At 35.2% G+C, this 23,289-nt stretch overlaps 1 protein-coding gene across 2 annotated transcripts in view; it reads right to left on the bottom strand.

Moving 5' to 3' along the window:
- The window catches only part of LOC134745698 (fibroblast growth factor receptor homolog 1-like), a 92,302-nt gene that overhangs the window by 38,203 nt on the left and 30,810 nt on the right, over positions 1-23,289 (bottom strand). For both annotated transcript variants that reach the window (XM_063679816.1, XM_063679817.1), the window contains exon 2: positions 11,095-11,238. In XM_063679816.1, the coding sequence (XP_063535886.1) occupies positions 11,095-11,197 (103 nt within the window). In that variant the 5' untranslated portion in view covers positions 11,198-11,238. The remainder of the gene's footprint in view (positions 1-11,094; positions 11,239-23,289) is intronic.

The following is a 23,289-nucleotide window of genomic DNA, read 5'->3' as shown; positions in this document are numbered from 1 at the left end:
GATTGGCCAGCATCTGTAGTGCAGGTATGACGTAGACTTGCTACGTAGGAAAAGGTTACGTCCTAATTATAGATCTTAAATATTAATTATTTATTCAATTGTTAAATGTCATCTGAATGGCAACGCATGTATATGACTAGTATATAAATCCTGCACATCCTCAATAAATCAGTATTGTATCAAGTATCTAAGTATCAATTACTACTCCTAACGCCGCACAACATATGGGAACCCTGCTAGTGGGACACCGCGCCGCGCCAGCCCCCCAGCTCTACCACGTAAGAAGCTCATCAACGACTGACGAACCAAGTCGGCCTCTTGTTTCGTTCGCATCGAACTAGACCCTGCACGACTCTTCAGATTACAAATTAATAGTATCGTAACAATTTTGCAGTAACCCTATTTAAAATTCCCTATAGATACGTACGTCACTATAACTATGCTAACTGTACAGTACAGTTTCAGCGACACTTATAATAATGCGAATGAGTAACAGCGCGGTGTCTGCCGGGCGTCTCGCCGAACAAGGTCATGATTCATCTCGCCGTTAATAACGGAGCTACAATCACGGTAGATGCAATTAATTTAACTAAGTACACTTTATACTTAATTATATTTTCTTAGCGACGCTGCATCTTCATAGGAATATTCATTGAAGCCTTTGTTTAACTTTTACCGCTCATTAAAATTTTTAATATGTACTTGACAAGTACTCGTATTCATATAATGCACAGCTTAGTGCATTATATGAATTATCATTATGTTTTATGTAACTAGACTTTTATTTTCAACTCTTAGCTAGAAGCATATATAGGATGTAACAAAAATAGTGGAGATCCTTTTAAGGGCATATTCGGTATCATGTTCTGATTAGGAAAAAGTAGAAGAAAAAGTCAACCAGTCAGGCCAAATCGTTTCAATTTTTTTTACATATTTGCATTTGCTAATCAGAACACGATACCGAATATTAAACGGATCCCCACTATTTTTGTTACATCCTTGTATTGACTGACAATTCAATATGAATTATAGGTAGGTAATTATAGTATGCCATATACGAGTATACAAGTACGCTTTTATTTATCTAAGTGCCAATAATAATAAAAATACAACAAACTGGTTACTATCGACTAGATCCTTATTTCAATGAACCTGTACCGTATACGTGTATTAAACTTAAGATGACCTCGGCGAACCGGCAAATAAATTACACAATTCGTCAGGCATATACTATAACAAATTACATATTTTAGTCGTGCCCACATTTGCGCTTATGCACCTTCTCGGTCTTTTTAACGACTACAGTATTTCGTTTCAGTCAGATATCAATTGAGGTCTAGATAATTTAACCGTCCATTGCCCATTGAAACTAGAAAGTTGTTATTCTAGGTATTGTCTATGCCCTATTATTAAGCGTTAATTACTGTCTCTAACAACAATAATGGTCGATCAAACAGTATCATAGTTTACTTGCATTTCCTGGTTGAGAGATAAACCTAGAAAATGAGGAATTGACCTAGTAGGTAGTCTTATTTTATTAGTACATAATTAAACTTTATGCCTTCATAAACAACGGATTTATTTACGTACGTATATAAATGAAATTGACAATAAATAGGCCTAATGTATAAATGCAACAATTAGTTGCCATACAGGAGTGTTATCTAAAGCATCACTTCGACTGTGAAGATAATGGTTAAAAACTTAATAACCACAAAAACCACCACAAGATAAAGAAGCAAGTAAAACCAGCCAAAACAAATAGGTACCTATGTAAAACATTTGATTTGAACTGAGTAAAAAACGTCTCAAAAAGTGAAAATCAACATGGCTTCCGTTGTTCACACCGTTCACTGTAAAGTGGATGACAAACATCATGAGTTAAAGTGGCCTACTGATGTAGTCAATCCAAAGCTAGTGGTTCGGTTTTAAATGGTAGGTATTATCACACTGTTTACCTATAGTGATTAAGTGTAAGTCAGATTAAAAAAAAACATGTAGGTACCTACTGATAATATCTCTATAATTATTGTACTGTGGTTGCGACGATTCCTATGAAAGTATGTAGTTACAAATATCGGTTTATAGCTCGGTAAAAATATATAGAATTCCAACAAACTTCTTACACATTGCTAGACTTATATTAACCGGGATATAGACAGTGAATTAACATGCTGTCGCTAGTAATTAAACCAAACCTATACTTATATACAAATTTTGATCACAACTAACAATGCGACAAACTATTTAAATATTCAAATCAAAAACCGTGAACCTAACGTAAATATATTTAAAAAAATAATGAGTTTTTAATTTTACAGCGCCCACAGATTTATTCCTCTAGCTAAGTTTGACCTCAACCGGCATAGAAAAACCCAGACACAGAAAAAGTACGCTAATAGCATGACTGCATTAGTACCTAGCTTTTTTTGGAGCGTTAAAGGTCGGTGATCGGCTGTATATTAAACCTAATTTACTTACTCATTTGATATGTAAATGAATAGCACAATTGTACTTAGTCAAGACTAAATGTCTTGAAAAATCAGTACTCAGAACCCTATAAAAGCAATTACAAACTGTTCACAATTCTTGATCTCTATTCCCCGGGCTGCTAGAGCATTTTACCAGGAATCTTTGCTTTTAGAGTAAACAACTGATCGGGTTTCCCAACCGTAACTAATTTTGGTTTTATTTACTACACAAACACATGATTGCTTTGTTACTGTTAAGTCAGAAGTTGGCCTTTTTTTTAATCAAAACAAACCGGTCAATAAAGTGTATGTCGGTAGGTAGGTACTTAAATAGCCCACATATAGTACTTATCTCACACAATGTAGATATTTATAGAAAATCCCAACCATACAAATTTGTTACTTGTTAACACTGCATTCTATACAAACTGCTACTGGAATAAGCGATCAAGCGACAATCAGTTTTGAAATTATTAGCGTTTTTCCGCTGAACTCCTTTTTGCACTAAATCTACGATGAGGGTAATTTATTTCGTAGTAGTATAGTACGTACTATGCGACATATTGTCGCTTGATACTTTAATGCGATTTGTTTGAGGTGCGGAAGCGAAAGATACTTAGTGCGATTTGATATAATGTTATAAAGAATTAAACGACACATATATGTGGAGGCGGTGAACTCGATATTGCGTTTATAAATCATTGAAACTAAAAGAATTAACGACAGATTTTAGGCTTTTAATTCGTTTTTGCAATTTGAAATGTATGGTTATTATAATTTGGAAAAGTAACTTTGGCGCTTAATTCCTTTTTAAGTAACGAGATAGTGCATAGGCCCTAACATAGTTTGATGTGTCGCTTGATTCTACCCCTTATAATAAGTCTATAAACATGATTATTGATCACATAAATAGTCGAGCACATAGATTTTCATACCCAGATTCGGCCTGCATTAATAACTTTCTTTTTTCGATTTTATCGCTTAGTTCGTTATTCCATAACGCAGTCCAACTAATAATAGTTCATAGAAACCATGGACGGCGTTGATTTCAGCGCACTACACGGCTACTAAGTAAATATTTGTACAGAAAGCTAGCCTTGAACCCGCGCTAATGGCAAGGGACAAGAGCTGGAAATAGCCGCAATGTACGGTGGTAATAATAGACAAAACGCCCCCGGTTTACTTCTTTGTTTACTTATCGATTGGAAATTCGTTTACATTAAAAAATATATTGATATTAGTAACTTTTATGGACTTAATAACTTATACGTAATATACCGGACACAAGTTGTAAAATACCCATTTAATGTTTTTATTAAGACGGCTCGATCAAAGATTTACGCTGCATATGTACTAATTAATACGTAATCTTATTTATAAACGTACAATTTTTCTGAATTTAGTGACATGAACTTTAACACCCAACCACGCGTTTGTTTTTGTCGCTTACATGCATGTGTTTTTTTTTGCGTAACGCGACCCGATGTCTTTTTGGATATAAACAGTGACAAAAAAAGAAGGCAATAAATTTGCACTAAGGAAGTAGTGGAGCCATGCGTATGCAACTTTAGATAACAAGGTATTTAGGTACATATGCCCAAAATAATACAAAGTCTCTCGTAGATTTATCTACTAAAACTCTGTACAATAAAACCTAATAAAACTATCAGTAATGTAGCCACAGGTCTTAACAATCATCCAAGAGTTTATTGTTAGGTATAGCTTCACGAAACTCTTGTAGTACAGTTAGTAGTAGAAAAAGTTAAGCGAGCGAGATGTTTAATAAGTTTTTGGCAAAAATTTCATTTTCGGTACAAGCTTTTATCACTAACTGTGCTTTTCTTTCCACAGGCAACTAATACTCATCGAGACAATTCTAAAAACCCCAAACACAATTAGGTTTCATTGTTTTATCACAGAGTTCCTATGGCCACCTCCTGTCTCCATCATCAGATCAGCCCGATTTATGCAAATTTTCAGCTTCATTGGAAGTCGGGAAGAGGGTCAAATTTACATAGAGGATAGAGGTACATAGATCTTACATAGGTACATTGCAGAAGTTGTAAAATTATGCGACGTGAGCGCAAGAGCATGTGCAAATCATTTTACATCACACTTGCTTGAAAAAGATCTTATTTCATGCAGGTGTACTGAAGGGTAAAGGCCTATATTGTTGCCGCGGGAGTTATGGACTGTGAAAAAAGAACTATAACTCCCTAGGGAATTATTGCTTTCTTTTTTTAATTTTGTCACTAATTCATACGAACAAAGTAGGTTATAAGTAAAATACTTGCTCGAAAAAGATCTTATTTCATGCAGGTGTACTGAAGGGTAAGGGCCTATATTGTTGCCGCGGGAGTTATGGACTGTGAAAAAAGAGCTATAACTCCCTAGGGAGTTATTGCTTTCTTTTTTTAATTTTGTCACTAATTCATAACGAACAAAGTAGGTTATAAGTAAAATACTTTGTTTTTAATTTAGTCAAGATATAAGGGAGTTTTAAAATTCTGACGTTTATAATTTAATAGTTTTGTTTATGTTTAAAAATATTTAATTTGATTAATATAATAGCCGTCTAAAATATTTTTATTATACACAATTTTCAATCGTGGCTGAATGCCGAAGTCTGTGCCTTCGATGCGTAACCTGTCAAGAGGTGTGTAGCGCGTTTATGAATAACGCCAGCCAATAAGCTTACAAGGAAGAAAGTTAAAATGACAAAAGGGCAGACATTATGTATTCTCAGTTTTCTTTTCTTAAATACAGTGTACCGTTAATAAGTACCGTTTATAATTTTTACAAATGACTTTTCTTTGCATTTATTGACAAATGGATGTGCTAATAGATTATTTAATATGTACAATATAATATGTACAATATCTGCTAAAATTATTGGCATTAGGCACTCTATGTGTTCCTTGTCCCAACTAAGCACATGTGCTGTGTGAAAATCATAACAGAACTGCACCGCTTTGTGCAGCCGCTAACAAGACGTTTGCAAAAAAAATGTTTATTGATACTATCATTAAAATCCAGCTACCGGAGAAAAAAATGTGGGATCCGTTTTTATGAGACACTATTATATGTTCTACAGGTTAAACACAGCAAATTGAATAAAAAAACGATTATGATAAGGTTTATTGCGCTATTACAAAGCTGTCAGGGATAAAATGAAAAGAAATTCGTTTTGAGGCAAGTTGGCAGGAGCAGGATAATTAACTGATTTGGATAAGTATGAAAGTTTTATGAAACTTTTTTTTAACCTAAGTATATATAACTATAATAGTTATAAAACATTCTGAGTCAAGACTACTTTATTTATGTTTTCAATCTGACACACTGACACAAATAACCCTCTAATTTTCAATTAGTCATTGCATTAATTAAGCCCAAGTTCAGTACAAATTTAACTAGTACAAAATGAAACTCGAAAACACCAGGCTAATAAATCCAGACAGATGCATTCAAACCGAAACGACAAATTGCATATATCCCTTTCTGAAATTTCAGCAAAACGAGAAACGTAACATCGACATCTGGGCACCTGAAATATACTGAAATATGGCGGAATATATTTCCTAGAATAGCAACAGACTGTAAAATGAAGACGACATCTGCTTTCAAAAAGTTAAATACTATATAATATTATATTTGCGGATACTAAGTTAACTACTTTTAGAAAAATCGATCTTACTCTTGTTACAGTAAGGGTTACTCATTTGTGAAGGGCCCGAATTGGGGCTATATTTTGGCTGTAACCGGTAAGAGTATAATTTGTCATGTGACTTGGACAGTGTTGATGTTGCGATACCTGGATTTTGGGGGTAGGGCCATTAGCGCTTATAGTTACGGAAATCTTTGATGTCAAAAGTAACAAAAGTACTTAAATCATTTAGGATCTATAAAGTAAATAAATGGCAAAATATATATGTATATATGCACTTTTTTATGAAACTATGCAATATATCTTAATTCTAGTATGAAATAGGATCAGCTTCCCTATGACAAATATAGCTGGAGCAACGAACCGGGTATCATAGCAAATATTTACCGAGGGCAGCTGCGGCTGTGCAAGATTGCTATTCCCGCTGCTTTCTGAGCTAACCTCCTCGGTTAAACCAAAGTTTGTGTGAGCTTGTGATTTCCAATATTAATGCCATAATCAGAGATCACATTTATGGAACCTCTGAAGCAATGCTCTTGCTAAGTGAGGGGAGATAAATAGCATGCGAGGTCGGGTGGCTGTGAATACATCAATGCCACGCGCAATGCAAAGAGCGGCGCATATGACTTGCCACATGCACTGGGCAGGATAGGCCATGTTCACCTGCTCCCTGTAGTTATTACTCATTACTCCTTCAGATATTTTCTTTTGCCCTAAAGCCGCTAAAGCGTACGTGCAGAAAAACATCCGGATTTACACTATTGCCCGTAATTTTTTTACTGCCAATCAAGTTGCTCAACATTTTTAATTTATAATAGACGTATCACACACTAATTGCATTGTGTACTACTTCGTATATATAAAAGCTGACAAACGAACCTACGCATCCTTAACCTATTCAAATCAAAACTGACGTATGTATGAAACAGCTGATGACGTGTCATTATTTATGAGCGCATTAAATTTGCGCGCACAAGGAAAGTGACATGCATATTTGCGCATGTGAACATGCCCTTTCGGATGACTTATTGACAGCTGACAGAAGTACGCAGCTGCTAAGTAATGTAGACTGAGAGTTATGAGCGACATTTAAATAGGAATTTGTAGGCAGCTTATAGGTTATAAGCTAGCGATATATAAAAGTGCCAGACCGATTTATGACTCTGTTGTTATTGAGGCATTGATCCGAGTAGCATATATAGGTAGCGATGCTGATAAGCAATAATGTGTCAACCTACATTCATTTGGCAATAAGATGTTAACTCAAAAAATGAACGCTTAAAGTTGTCGTTTGATTGCAAAATTAATGTGGGTTGACACATATTTGCTAAACAGTCAATAAAAATATACCTAGATAACACATACATATATCTTTCCTTCCTATTTTATTATGTATACTAGGTACGTAAAAACATAAATTTAGTCAATTCATAAAGTTCTAAGTAACTATACATAACAACATAACTAAGGCTCCGCAATATAAAAAAAAAACGTTATTGCAAAACATTCAAGCAGCAATGTCATTCGTAACTGCAATATTACTTTAACATCTAATTGAACAAATAATAATGACGAATGACGATTTCAATTCGACTACTAAGTATATTAAGTGTTTCGTATTTACTTAACAGTAAGTACAATACAGTTCGAGCATACAATAATGATCACTATTTAAGGAATTAGATTCGCATTCGCAAGGAAATATGTACTGTTGTATAAGGTACTGTTTGGAGAGAAAATAACATAAATTTATGAGGTTTATGTTACAAGTACAAATCTGGCAAATTTCTCTGCGCAAGACGGTGTCCAAGAATATTCCCTGAGTTTATTCTAGAGAAAACGATATAGAACGTTTGCCCGGACTTTGCATAATTTGTTTCTTAGAATCCGCGTAATCGTGAGCCAGACTTAGGATTGCCTAGAAAACATTCGTTACACACATATATAATTTTACTTTGTTTCCTAAAATTCAATCCTAAATGGTTTTCCATCATCTCATTTACTTTTGGAATCGTGTCTGGCTGACTACCTACCTAATTTACTACTTATACATTTAATAACGTTAGCGATTCCAGGACTATACCTGTGTAGCTAAATCTCAGCATGCAAAGTGTACACGTCTCAAAGTTTAGTAAATATCTCCGGTGTTGCAGGCGTCCATAGGCTACGGTAACTGCTTACCATCAGGCGGGCCGTATGCTTGATTGCCACCGACGTGGTATAAATGCCTTTTTTTTAAATACTACGAGGCTGTAAATATTAGGTATTTGCCGTACTTGTACCGTGAAACCAAACAATGACAATCGTTAAATCCTCACTAATTCCAATATAAACAACCACCCTGCTGACTGGGTTCCATCACGACCCGAAGTGGCGGTGATGCTTAAAACGCCGTAAAAATTTAACTGTCCGAAAGGAAAATAAATAGTTTTTCGCCCGTTCCACTTAAGATTTGTTCAATAAAATCTTTACAACTGTAAGAAATAGACTTCGGGTTACAGTGGAGTAAGGAGTCCATTGTATAACGTTCAACGCGTTGACTACTTTGGTAGCAGGAATTTAAAGAAACATGCCTCGTTTAAGTAAATTTATACCTATAGCTTAAAATATTGTAACGTTATATAGAATAGAACTAAAAACCAAACAACCTAGAGGCCAAACCGAGCTTTAAAAATCTCATATCAGGGTTAGGCAACAAACACCTTAAATTAATAATCTGATTGGTAATGGAATCAAAGACATTAATCAGATAGACATTCAGGTTCTTAATTTAAGATGCGTGTGGTATCTGTTATGATACGTATGCATCTCACCTGCACTAGTGAGATGCACTTTTAGCTTTTAGTTTTAACTAGAGAAAACGTGTTTTCACTTAAAACGGTAACATATACCTGTTCATGACTTAACCGATTACTCTGCTATAAAGAGCTCCACAAAATGCCCTGACTGCCATTTACAATTGTTTAAATAGCTGCCACCTAAACTGCAGTAGGGCAATCAGCTGTCGGAGGAGTGGGTTGTAAAAATTTGACAGTTATCGTTGTTTACTAAACTGGCCGTATTTATTGGGAGGGAAATAGTTAAATTGTGTTCCTTGTATGACGAACTTTAAGTATCGCGACGCATAATTAGTAAGTTCCTGTATTTTATCAATGTCAGTATTAGGACGTATATAGGTAGATAATATCAATTATATGTATATTTATTTTTATTTTATTTATTTATTATTATAAATTAATATAATTTTAAATAAGTACATATTCGTAGAATAATAGACCACACCCGCTTGTTTTCTCTAAGAATTCTTCATAATCGCTTTTCTATTGTAATATCTAGCATAACAAGTATTACATCTCACGAATCTACGTTGTTAGAATACAAATAGTACCCTTGAGCTTAAAAGAATAACATCACATGTAATTAAAGCGTAAGAGTCATATACGATAATATTCTTCCAACAATACGAAATGCATAATAGGTCACGAAAGACCAAGTCCGTGAATGCATCACGATTTATTATGTTGGTACACAATCAATAGCCAGTTTCCCAGCAAATATTGGCGATGCAGCAGTCGTGGCATCTTTACAGGAGGCACGCACTGCTCGCGTCCGTCTGGATGGTAGCACTTGATTTGCAAAGGCACCGACTTCCGTCGATGTACGCGCGGCGTATTCGATACGATGTCTTAAATAAATACAGTAAAAAACCGTTTTTATAACCAAATTCCTATTTACACTTTGACAATAAAAACAAGAAGGCATGCACATAAGGCACATATACAATTTTAGGATTTTAATAAATTTATGATTTTGTTAGCCTTGCATAAAAGCTATTGAAATGAGAGTAAAATTTAAATTTCAAAAAAAAAAAAAAAAATTTTGAGGCGCCATCAAAACACGCAGTGTTTATTTAGGATAAGATCAGGGCAAATATGTATTGAACCTTCGCAGAATAGGTATCTACATAGCAAATACAAAGCAAAAAATATATATAGATATGTGGGTCCCATGATAAATATTTTGCTAAAAACTTGCTTTTTTTTACGTTTCACTATTAATTTTCTATTATAAATATCGATCAATAAAACCATACCTGACGAAAGTAGGTATACCTACTATACTAAATTACTAAGTATACCACCGTGCTGCATTACAGGGTGTCGTTAATACCAAAAGGTTAATAAAAAAACAGTTGTTTTTGTTTTGCTAAGAAAAACCACAGAAAAAGGAATGACGCTTTTCACAACCGTTTTAATTGTGCGTATACCTACAGCTTTTTATAAAACATCCGGCAAATAGCACTAGCGTGAACCAGCTTAAACTGAACTGTCCATCCTTCCCCCGACGTTACCAAAATAATCAGAGATGACTCCCAAGACGACAGCCAGGGGATCATTTTGGTTGGCCATTATAATAATTGTCGCAGCATCCTGCGAGTAATTAGAACCAAATGAGAGGGTTGAGGCACAATCGATTTGTCCCCGTGACGGTGTTAAGGTTTCCGCTGTAATTATAATTATTCTGTGTAAATTTGTTAATTTAAAATGTGTGAGAAGTGATTTTATTTACCATATGAGGACAGAATGGATATTATAACTCCACCCTTATTGGATGATTTTTACATTAATAAAGAAATAACATTACATAATGTAGATACGACGAGTACATACCTACATAGTGCATAAAAAAGCAATAATAATCGATTACCAAAAGCAACAACTCACGACTTGCCATAAATTTAAATTTAATTATTTTGTATGCAAAATGATGTTACCCGAAAACTTTAAATTCCGGTCAACGTATCGAGATTTTTGTCAATACGTTAAATACGTATGAAAAATGAATACATAATCTTTTGGTTCCGATTAATGGCAATAAAAATTCCGACTGCATTAACAGTCATTGTTTAGTGTAATAATATGTACCTACTTAATTGTAGTTGAGGTTTTAAAAACTTACCTAAATTGATATCTCGGGCTGTACACTCGCAAGCCATTGCCAAAAGAATGAAAATGACAGCGATTGACATTTCGCTCCAAAACATAATGGCGGCCCGCGTCATGTTTCACGATCTCAGCTCTTCTTGTTGGGATCCATTAGTTTCTGGAACAATGCAAACGGGCTGTTTATACCTTAAGGTACTTTAAATAGAACTGAATGCTAATAATATTATATTGCTTCACCCCCTCTTTATAGCGAAACAAAGAATTTGCCAGTGTTTCACTCGGCAATAAAGTTGGCCTCTCGCGTCTTAAAATTTTTTCAACGCACAAGATTCGTCTTTCATAATCATAATCATAATCATAATCATAATTATTTATTTGCACATATAAAGGGTTTTACATTGATATTATAAAAGTTACATGGTCTAGCCTTTTTAGCTGTTTTTGGCAGCATGCAAATGGGTCCTTATAATACATTAAATTTGTATTACATAAGACTACCTTAAATTAACCACCAGCACATTACATTATTTAAATTGGTATTTTCGCCAGGAGGAGGAAAGGAAACTAGAGCGTTCGGGCATTCTCGGCTCCGTTCGGCAATTATTAGGGTTGGCACAACTTGACGTCCCTTTGCCTGCACAACCACAGATAAGATAATTACTTTAATTTTGACAACCTTAATTAGCCGATAGGGATAGTACCATACATTAGAACGGGACAGCATATGTTTCGTCGCTGAATCGCTGTCAAACTTCGGTTTTGTAGGAAGTCTCTTTTCTGTACGGTAGTACTAACTTATCCTTTTCTTTCGCTCCTTCAGGTCTCACAGTAAGTAACACGAGGGTATAAACAAAAATTTTGGCCCTTTTTAAACAAATTAAATAACTATACTTTTGAAAAAGTCCAGTTTTTAATTACTTTAGTTTTACTCGTCTACAAAAAACATGTGAGATTTCAAAAATTATTTATCGTTATGTAACTATTCTATATAGTATAAATATTTCAGTTTGAGGGTATCTCGCTCGTTATACTAATGCTAAACGGCTATATTTCAGAGATAATTGACATTTGGAATGATCTGGCTTAGCTAGATGGACAAACTCGTCATAATCTCGGAACTTGGAAGACTGATATTTGTTAAAAAAATTAAAATTAATCAATTTAATGCCTATTATTTGTTAAATCTCATGTAATAAATAAGTGCCATAAAAATGACAAACATACTTCATCATGAAAGGGCATTTTACAAGCACTCAACATTTACTTAGCAGATGAATATTTAGGCCCTCCCCTCCGAACATCTGTAATATCTGTATCCATGCCAGGAATAGAACTCATATACTCGTAGCAATAAAAGCCCATACGCAACGAAGTGCGAAGTCGTCTTGAAAAGTGCGCGAGGGCAATAAATGTCACAATTCAAGCCCTTTAATAACCGACGAAAATATACATATTGTATATGTACTTATAGAAGAATATCCGCACGTACCTCGTATGCATTGCGATGAATACATTATGGTTATTGGTAAGTACCTATATGATATTTTATTTATGGCAACGCATGCTCTTTATGGATGTATCGTTCGCCGCTGAATCGTTTTTCTTTTAAACTGACGATTTGGTCTTGAGATTCACGAAACTAAATAAGTACTTAATGATCAAGAAGTGACTGGCATACTAGTCACTTCTTGATTTTAATAAGTACTTATTTAGCTATAGCTACAAACTTCCAAAATCAATTTAATTGGGTTAATTCTAAACAAAGAACTTATAATATTACCTTGCCTGTTCATAAATAAATCCAGGCGCAATTTGTTACCGGTCTGCCATCAGTCATAAACAAATTTCAAAAGATTTATGCACAGAATTAAAAACAAATTTACAAACGAGGTCATCCCAAATGCCGCGAAAGAAAAACATTTTCGTTGGTATTTAGTAGTTTATTTTTAAAATAATTTAACTCACCGGCAGTACACGGAGAGAGGTCGTTGCCTTTGTATAAAATTAAACATTAAAATAAACAAGCATATAAAATAACTCGGTTTTGATTCACACCGATGGGTTTGGTTAATGAAGGGGTTGATGCTTTTATAAATGTTTGGTGTAGCGTTTCATTTGTTTTTGGATTGAGGTTCGGACGTTGATAAAGCATGATAAAGGTATCATAATCGTTTAGGACAAGAATTTAGAAACAGTTTACACGGGACACAGGTTTCTACTCGTAATTAACTAAAATAACTTTTTGGCTGCTAAACAACTGCAAGATTATGTCTTGCTTGCGGGAAACCCGCTTTCATATATTTATATAGTAGCCCAGTGTGGCTTCCACCAGTTTGGCACTGACATTTTAAACGCTATCGAAAACGTTACTTACTTTTTATGCATCTCGCTCGCACTCGCACATTAAGTGCGAGCGAAAAAGTAAGTTACGTAGACGATAGCGTACAATTATGTCAGTTTTGACCACGTTTTGACACTGTCAGTGACTCATGGTACGGGTACTGGATCGCAAATAAATATTACTTCTATAACTATTACGCTACGATTTAGCTGAATGTCAAATAAATAGTTTTATATACTTATTCTTCGCTACCTAATAAAACGGTTTATTTTTAGGGTTCCGTATCCAAGGGTAAAACGGGACCCTATTACTAAGACTCCACTGTCCGTCTGTCTATTTGTCACCAGGCTGTATCTCATGAACCGTGATAGCTAGACAATTGAAATTTTCACAGATGATGTATTTGTGTTGCCGCTCGGTGGGCGAGTCCGGTTTTTTATCTATGTCGTTTTCAGGTACGTGACTAAAATAACTTTAGGCAAAAAAAACAGGGGACCATAAAATATAAAGAAATTACGACCCCATCATAGACATAAATAGTTTTTATAAAGCAACTTCTTTAACACCTAAGATTCTGTTTAATGTTATTTTTCATTAGATCGTATACCACGCGCCAGTATAACAGAAGTATAATAAAAACTTCTAAACAGTATAATCACTTCAGACTGTCGGAATCCCTGTAGGGTACTTATAATACAGTCAGCAGCTGCAGAAGTAAAATAAACGAGGTATTCTAATCACGTCTTTATTGTCGTCTAAATAAGAGTTCACGCTTAGATCTTTCTGCGGTTAACAGTACAGTCAGCACCAAAAGTAACGTATGAAACAACACGACAAAAGTATCTGCCATCCAATACTTTTCCAAATAGATGTACATCAGCAAAACAATAGCTGCACACATATTTGTACATCTAGTGAGCTCGTGTTCATAAGTATCTGTAATAGTTTAATTGCTCATATATGTAAACAGGCATATCTCTTTTTGTTCATCTATCAGATAATGGTTGATACTTTTGACACATAGTCTGTACACTACTTTTGATGTTGTCATTCATAGTAATACCGATAGATTAAAAGAGCGATATTGCAAGAAAGTTATGCTACTTTGTACAGTTTTATATAGGGGGTATTACTGCAATGTTCTGCCACCATAGTGCGGTAAACCATAGAGTAACTTATACATACTGTGCCTTTAACAGTTTTTTGACATGTTTTCAGAGATAATAAAATATGACATTGATACACCAAGGCGGTTTGTTTGCAGAGAACCTACCGGGAAACGCGAATCCGAAATTTCGTTATCTGCCTCTTTATCGCTCGAATAAGACAGTGACAGAGATGTTAGATAACGAAATTTCGATTTTCTTGTTTTGTGATAGACCCTCAGGTTGTGGTAGTGGCGCCCCAGTGCGCAGTTTCGCGTAATATTCCCTATTGACAGTCAATGTGCTGGTGATAAAACTGTGCTGTGCTGTGCCTGCTATACTGCAGTAGTATATCACGACCGCTGAAGGGTTAGACCGGTGTTGCCACATTTAAAAATGGATACATCAACCGATTGCTTTTTTATTGTATTGTAACCCGGTGTTAAAAATAGCTTTCAATATGCTTTTTCTGGTTGATTTATTTGTAACAAAACGGGGCAGTTTTTTGAGAGATCTCCTCAGTTTATTATTAACTTTCGACGTTGTAAGACTATTTATAATTTAAGCCTTTTTAATGTTACCTTTGCTACAAATTTGTAAATAACTATTATTGTTCACAACCATAATTAGTTATTATAATACTACCTCCTAAACTTAGTACCTAATTAAAAAAAAGTTATAAATGCCTAACATTAATCCATACTATATACTACTTATTATATAATTATACATTATATAATATTATATAATAATATTATAAATGCGAAAGTCTGTCTGTTTTTCTGTGTGTTACCTCTTCACGCTTCAACCGCTGGACCTATTAAGTTGAAATTCGGCATAGAGATCAACAGAAAATCATCCCTTAAGAGGGTGAAAAGCGGGGTCGAATTAAGATAATTAATGAATTGCCTGATAATTTGTGTGCATATGCTCAAATTGAATGATTGCCATGAGACTTTATCCAGGCGCTATATTTACTTTAGCAGCTGTTACTAAGTCCACGCAGACGAAGTCGCGGGCAAAAGCTAGTACTATTACCTTTAGGTACATAGATAATTGTTGTTGCTGACGGAGAGTTTCTTCAAAGCCTGTTGTTTTTCGTGCCATCTATTACAGGTTTTCAGTATATAAAATGCACTTCTTTTATTTCACTCATACTGCAAAATTTATTTTTCCCCTCACTAGCTCGGAAAGCCGTTTTTTATCCTTTAAAGCAAGCGGGGAAAAACGCATTTTATCCACTAGTGGGGAAAGTAATTTGACCTTGGATGGAGCGTGTTTAAGTAGCTTGACAGATAACAAAACGTAAAACGCTCATAATAATGGTTCGTTCGATATTAATTATCATTAAATAAATGGTTTGAGAATCTAATAAAAAATACCAGATTTAGCTTTATTTAATGATTTTAACCCTTCGAATGCCTTGTCCCGTATACGTCACAGACAATTTGAACTTTAATTCACAATTTCAAGGTTATTCATTCAGTAGCAAATTTTTGACACAAGCGTTCCAGGGGTTAAGTCATACACCTTAAAATTCCATAATAAACGTTTGTTTTTTAATAATAATGTTAAATATATAAAACTGAACGCACAAATTAAGTCGATGCAATTTCAAAACGCATCATTGACATTTCATACGTCAGAAATGTCAACATTGTCAACAAAAATTTTACTTAAAAACTTCTCACGTAAAAGTACAGAATTTCCAGTTTTTTGTTATAATATCGTAAAAAAATGAGTGATTCCAGTGATAAAGATGATCTAACGCCTGTGGATGTTGCACTTTCCTCGCTATAGTGAGGGGAAAAGTTTTGTGTTACACACGGGTGCAAATGTATTTTACTTCTCGTGTGTTAAAACACTCGCGGGTAAAATACAACTTTGCACCCTTGTATAACAAATAATTATTTCTGCAAAAACATTAGCGCTACAATACTTTGAAAAATGTTTAAAAAAAAGATTGTGTCAATGATAACGTGAATACTTCTACAACTATCCCTGAACTCAGGAAATGGTCTGAATACCAGAAGTCCATCAGTCAGTTTAATAGTTCCACTGGATGCGATTGGACGTTTCAAATTTCAATCAAAACTGTAAAATAGAAACAAATGCCGATAGTTGTACTTGGTAAAAGTTCCATTTATTCAGGACAGGTTACATAATCTTTAGACAGGGATCTGCAATAATTTGGACGTTTGTTTATAGGTACAACAACCATAAAAAATGTGCATCTGAGCAATATTGAACCTTAAGTCAAAACGGTAAAGGACTTTCACGAGGCTTTTTCTTTTGGTGGCTCTGTTACTGCGAGACGCACTGGGTGCAATATTTTCTCGTTCACACAAATAATTATATAACGAGGCCTCTAAACAACAGATGGCGGCGTTTTTTATATGAATATTAGTAAACAGTATGCTTTATTGTGATATACAGCGTGTTAAGTTTCTTAAGGAGTTTCTGTAAAACCCCGATTATTATTTTAATACGTAGTCATATCTTGTTATAACTGTTTACTTCTGTTCAATTTAATGTTTCTTAATGTTGTGTGTTATGCCTAGTTGCCTAGGCCGCCACGTCAGTCAATCATGAACCGTTTAAATTAAACTTGATCTGTATTTATGTCACCTGCTTATAGAGAATGTCTACCTACATTTAAGTCTGCCACGCAGTCTACGCAATCTGAATCGAACGTTATCAAATCATTTTACGTAGGTACAAGATAGTTTAGGTTGCGCTGGTGGCCTAGCGGTAAGAGCGTGCGACTTTCAGTCCGGAGGTCGCGGGTTCAAACCCCGGCTCGTACCAATGAGTTTTTCGGAACTTATGTATGAAATATCATTTGATATTTACCAGTCGCTTTTCGGTGAAGGAAAATATCGTGAGGAAACCGGACTGATCCTAACAAGGCCTAGTTCCCCCTCTGGGTTGGAAGGTCAGATGGCAGTCGCTTTCGTAAAAACTAGTGCCTACGTCAATTCTTAGGATTAGTTGTCAAGAGGACCCCGGGGCTCCCAGGAGCCGTGGCAAAATGCCGGGATAACGCGAGGAAGAAGAGACAAGATAGTTTAGGTAGTCTGTGCGGAGAGAGTAGAGTTGTAGAATGTATTGGATCCCATACATTTCACGACTCTTCTCTTTCCGCACAGACTATGTGAGTGGTGAATATTCGAATGACAAACAATAAAGTGAGATTATTTCTCATTGACCATGAAAACTTCAAAACAAATTATGCAGCCAAGACTCCTATTCAGTCTGAGAGGTTTTTCGGTCAATATAAAAATAGGAAAAGGGGGCGATTTATTGTGTTATTGCAATCAGCGAAAAACACTAACATTGCGATTTACACAAATACCAAAATCATATTTTTGCAAACAACGAAAAAATACTACTTTAGACGAGACACGAACTGGGCTCTAGGAAATTGAACCACCGAAATACCAACTGAGCTAGTGAGCTACCGAGACTTACACGTTTTACCTTAATTACAAATATTTATTGTTTTTTTTTTTGGATTATACTCGTACTAATACCGCGTAATACCAATACTGCAAATTGTTTAGTTCAAACAATTTCAGTATTTCTGGCCCGTCTGCTCACAGCAGCTCGAGTGATGATAGCACAGCATCTATCATGATAAACAGACTTACAGACAAACAAATCAGCCTCATTTGTCATAGCCGGCCGCATTAAATAAGCACATGCCCGCATTAGCAACAACAATAAACAACGGTATATTAACTAATCGTGTACAATAATTACTCGTACAACTAATAATAACTATAAACGGACCAAGGTATCGAGTAACTGAAATTGTGGTTATTGCTAATTTTATAGCTTACTGTTATTGCCTTATTGCCGCAGTGCCAATTATTTGCCAAACTGATAACTTTAATTGATTCTTGAGGCTGAATATTTAAATGCTGTTGTATTTTATCTAGAGTCTAACTGGTTAGTGATAAATACAACCCATAAATATAAATTAACACTACCTTATTATTAACCAAATTATCATCGAATTGAAATGTCGTTTTAGCTTGGGCAAAAAAGCTTTTATATGTGTAGTTGTTTGGTTTCCTTTGTCAATTTAGTTTTTGGACTATTTTTAAAATAGAGCAATAATGAGGTACTTTAAGCATCTAATTCAACTTCTCGTAACTCTGCAGGTAACTAGACGCAAAATAAAATATTTTGTACCCGTCAAACATTACTATAACATATTTAACCAACAAAACTCACCGCAAACCACAATCAATCAAAATATGGCAATACTACACCGATTTAACCACAGTTCAACGTATTCGCGGTTTGAATTTGCGTTCGAAATTTAAAACATCCTGTGCGAGGAAGCGCGCGCACGTGCCTGTAAACTTCCTGTGCGCTAGCGCCCCGCCGTCGGTTGGGACGAATTAAACGTAGCTTTTACTTTTTAATCAGTAGACTTTAAAAATTTAATAGACAATACGATAGACAACCCGCTATTTTCCACTGTTTCATGGAAATGTTATCGAATTGCTCGCTTATATTTTGTTTTTAATTAAACTAATTAATCCATCGAAACTTTCCTTTCACGGATTAGGATTATCTATTGTATTTATATTAAAAATTCCAAAAGTCAAGCTTTCATATCCTGTATTTTAAGCAATAAAAAATGTTTATTTAATTTGTTTATAATCAAGTTCTCAAAAACTGATCTAACGATAGCATTTAACATAATAATATTAGGGTTTGGGATCATTTTTTGGACTACTTATTTATTTCTTCTATCCGTAAATGCACAGGCATTCTGGAACATAAATTAATTACAGTGCTAAATAGTTTAATTGATCACTCAATTCAATAATAGCCAAATTCATCTATCTTAATTTCTAGAACCCAGACGCGTGTACAAACAACAAAGCAAACTGTTGGACAACAGAGAGAGATCTATAGAGGCTCGTCGGTGGTCTCATCCGACGGAACATTAACTCACGCTTTAATTTTGAGTGCTCTTCAGCTATTAATGGAACAGGACCTGTATTGGAGAAACCTATAACCATGATCATCATACGTGTTTGTACATTATCATTCGTCAAGAGGGAAAATAATATTACAGGTACTTTTGTTATTTGTGAGGTTATAGCCGCTTATGTATATCTTTAAGTAAATCGTGTGATTTCCCTCACGGGACAGGCTTTGCCTAGTGTCTGTGGGGGTCAGAATAAATTGTAAATGCTCTAATGTTTCTGGAAATAAACTATTTGTATTTGTTGTATTTGTAATTGTTAATTAATTATTGGACAGCGCCTGCGTTCGACAACGACAGTCTTAAACTTGAAATACCACCAATCACTGCAATATCATAATTTATAACAGCGATAGCAACGAACATAGACGAATGTCGATTTTCTAAAGTTCACGGGACCTCTGAAGCAAACGAATATGATGATCTACGTATGTACATATTACCTATGTACCGCAAGTTTACCTGTAGATACTACGTATTCTTCACGATATTAAGGTCATATCTTGTTTGGTCTACGGTTTCGCAGATAGCACGGACAGACAGTAAACAGCCCCGTTTATATATAGTTTTGTTTGGCTTGGAAGGTTGAGTGGCCAGCGAATTGCTTCGATGAAGGTAATCTTTGTTCGTGGAGATCGTTTAAGGTTTATATTTGAAAACTGATTTTTTAAACAATAATTTGTTCTGAAGCACTGTAGTTTTTTTTTAAATATCAGTCATAGTAAAGTTCTGCCGGACCTTACTCAAAAACACACACATTACGTTTTCAACGCAGCACTTAAACTCGTAAGATTAATTTATAACCGAAATACAAACCAAGCTTTTAGTCATCTGAGTGCTTTCTTTCTCAAGTACCGTAACCCTTTGTGGTGTACTCTTGTTGTTGTACCTTTAAATGTGGTATTTTTAGAGTGCAACCAGACATTTACCTATCTACTATCTCAAGAAACTAAAAGCGGTGGTGCATTGCTCTGTTAAACGTATTGTAAATACTTATAAACTTGACAGTCTTAGACTATAAAATATTAGCCGGTATGATACTAAGATTATTAAGTATCTCGGTAATGTAAATAATGCATTAAGAAACACATCACATAACAAATTTAATACCCTACCCCATCACCATTATTACATTCCTTTCATATTATTGTTAATTATAATACTTACGGAGTTTTTAGTACCCGTATAAATGTATTTTTACAATAATATTAAGCCCCAAGTTTCTCACATTAACAACCGATAATTCCTATTTAGTGGCAATATTGAGACCCTATTGAAATAGCAATACAATTTAAAAAAAACTGAGGTGTAGTGTATTTGTGGGGTACGATTTCAATCGTACAATCATTTCTAAATAGTCGTACTCGCGCACCGAGCGTTCCGTACTTTTTAGTATTTGTTGTTATAGCGGCAACAGAAATACATCATCTCTGAAAATTTCAACTGTCTAGCTATCACGGTTCATGAGATACAGCCTGGTGACAGACAGACGGACAGACAGACAGAGGGACAGCGCAGTCTTAGTAATAGGGTCCCTTTTTTACACTTTGGGTACGGAACCCTAAAAAAACAAACGAGGAACAATTCTTCTAGAATAATCGTCACAAATATCTGAACACGCCTCTATTGTCAAGGCGCTAGAGTGCGTGTTCAGATATTTTTGAGCACCTTGACCGCTCCGATATATCTGATGGCGACTGTACCTTAATTTTCACTGTTCGAAACACATGAAATTCGCGTCATAGAAAATACAGACTACTTCCTGAAGTCTTAGAAGGCTGAAATTTGGCATGTAGGGATGGGTCTGTATGTAGACACATATGGGGACCAGAAATCTGTAACTTTCGCCCTGCAACCCCTTAAAATGGGGCTACCTAAAAATACCTCTAAACCTGAAAACATTGGTTCCTGAAGTCCTAGAATCGTGAAATTTTGTGTGGTAGCAGTGATCGGAATGCTAATACAAAAACAACAATAAAAAAATTTTTTTTCGAAGTACAGATTTGAACCATGTTCACGTAAACCAGCCAAATAGCGCCCTCTATATTGGCACTGTTTTTTGTCGTAAACTTTTCAAAACCTTACTTCAAACACAAGCGCTGGTGGCCTAGCGGTAAGAGCATCATCTAGCATCTTCCACCGCCGGTTTTAAATGTAGACTAAACAAGTGGCTCCTTACTAATATGTTCTATGACTACAATGAATTTTTTGACATGCCACTTACCTTATAATATAATGATAAATTATGAATTTGAAATATATAAATGAACACATGAAACATATAAATAATTATAAATTCTAAATATAATATAGTTAGATGAATGTAACAAATAAACATATATGTAATGAATTTGAAATATAATTGTCATTAAGACTGTCTGCCTAAAAAACCTCAACTTTACCACGTGTATGTAGATTGTAGGTTTAATATGTATAACACATAAACAGACCTGTAACGATTGTTATTAATAAACTTTCATTTTCATTTTCATTAAGAGCGTGCGACTTTCAATCCGGAGGTCGCGGGTTCAACCCCCGGCCCGGCTTAATGTTAACAGAAGGCTGGTTGGAAAAAGTGATCGTATCTACATACATGTAGAAGCTTATATAGCTAAGTGCAGTGCCACACTATGACACTACGGATTGGTTATGAACTATTACATATAATGACAGCTAAACTAAGCTTATAGAGTACTTCTGCAAGTACACAAGAGTTTCGGTAGATGTCACCTTAATTAGTTTAATTTAATTATTATATCATAGAATTGAGAGACTTAATCTAGCTAGATTAGGTAAGTAGGTATTGTATTTGTATGGACTAATACCTACTTATTGTACCTTGTATAGGTCTTAACAGTCGCTTTTCCGGAAAAGAAATCATCGCGAGGAAACGGGACTAATCCTAATAATGGCAGTCGCTTTCGTAAAAATTTGTGCCTTGATATTAGTTGCCAAGCGGACCCCAGGCTCCCATGGGCTGTGGCTAAAAATGCCGGGATAACGCGAGGATGATGAACTTTAAGCACAAGGGAGGTTCTGTGAGCTGTAGAACCTCGCGAACAAAGCTTAAATAAGTGTAGCCTATTAGAAAAAAAACAAAACTGTATTGATACAAAAATTATTTTATCGAACTTGATTAGCAGTTAAATTGTCTGAACGCGAAGGCCGATGGCGAGCACTAGGTGTTTGTGGAAGTTGCAAATGTATACACTTGTAGGTACTAAAGTTTTGTGTTTGAACACTACAGAAGCGCGCCTCTCTTGGTCACTTCTGACCTTAATATCTTCGCGGAGCTCGACCTTCGGCCAAACCGTCCGCCATGAAGATACTTGGAGACGTTGCGGGTAGCGTGTACCTGTTATACGCTCCGGGCATTCAGCCTTCAGTAGCCAAAATAGCAAAAACGGAATCCTTACAGTTTTGTTTAGTCCGTCTGTCCGTCCGGTCTTCCGTCTGTCTGTCCATATGTGACAGCCATTTTGGAACATATTTGTATTTTGTGAGCAGACTATGATCAGTTGTTTTATAAACTACATTAAATACTCGACGTTCATGTGACTCGTATTCTCACGTAACAAAATATTGTTAAATAAATTAAATTTGCCGTATTGTGCTGCACAATTTATTTGTGCAGTATTTAGCGAAAGGTGAATATATGTAGTCATATCATAATAGGAAGTTTGCAGGCACATGCGACTTTTTGTTTTCGGATGTCAC

This window comes from Cydia strobilella, chromosome 1, assembly GCF_947568885.1.
Source record: "Cydia strobilella chromosome 1, ilCydStro3.1, whole genome shotgun sequence".
Classification (NCBI taxonomy): domain Eukaryota; kingdom Metazoa; phylum Arthropoda; class Insecta; order Lepidoptera; family Tortricidae; genus Cydia; species Cydia strobilella.
This window is presented reverse-complemented; position numbering and strand designations above follow the sequence as displayed.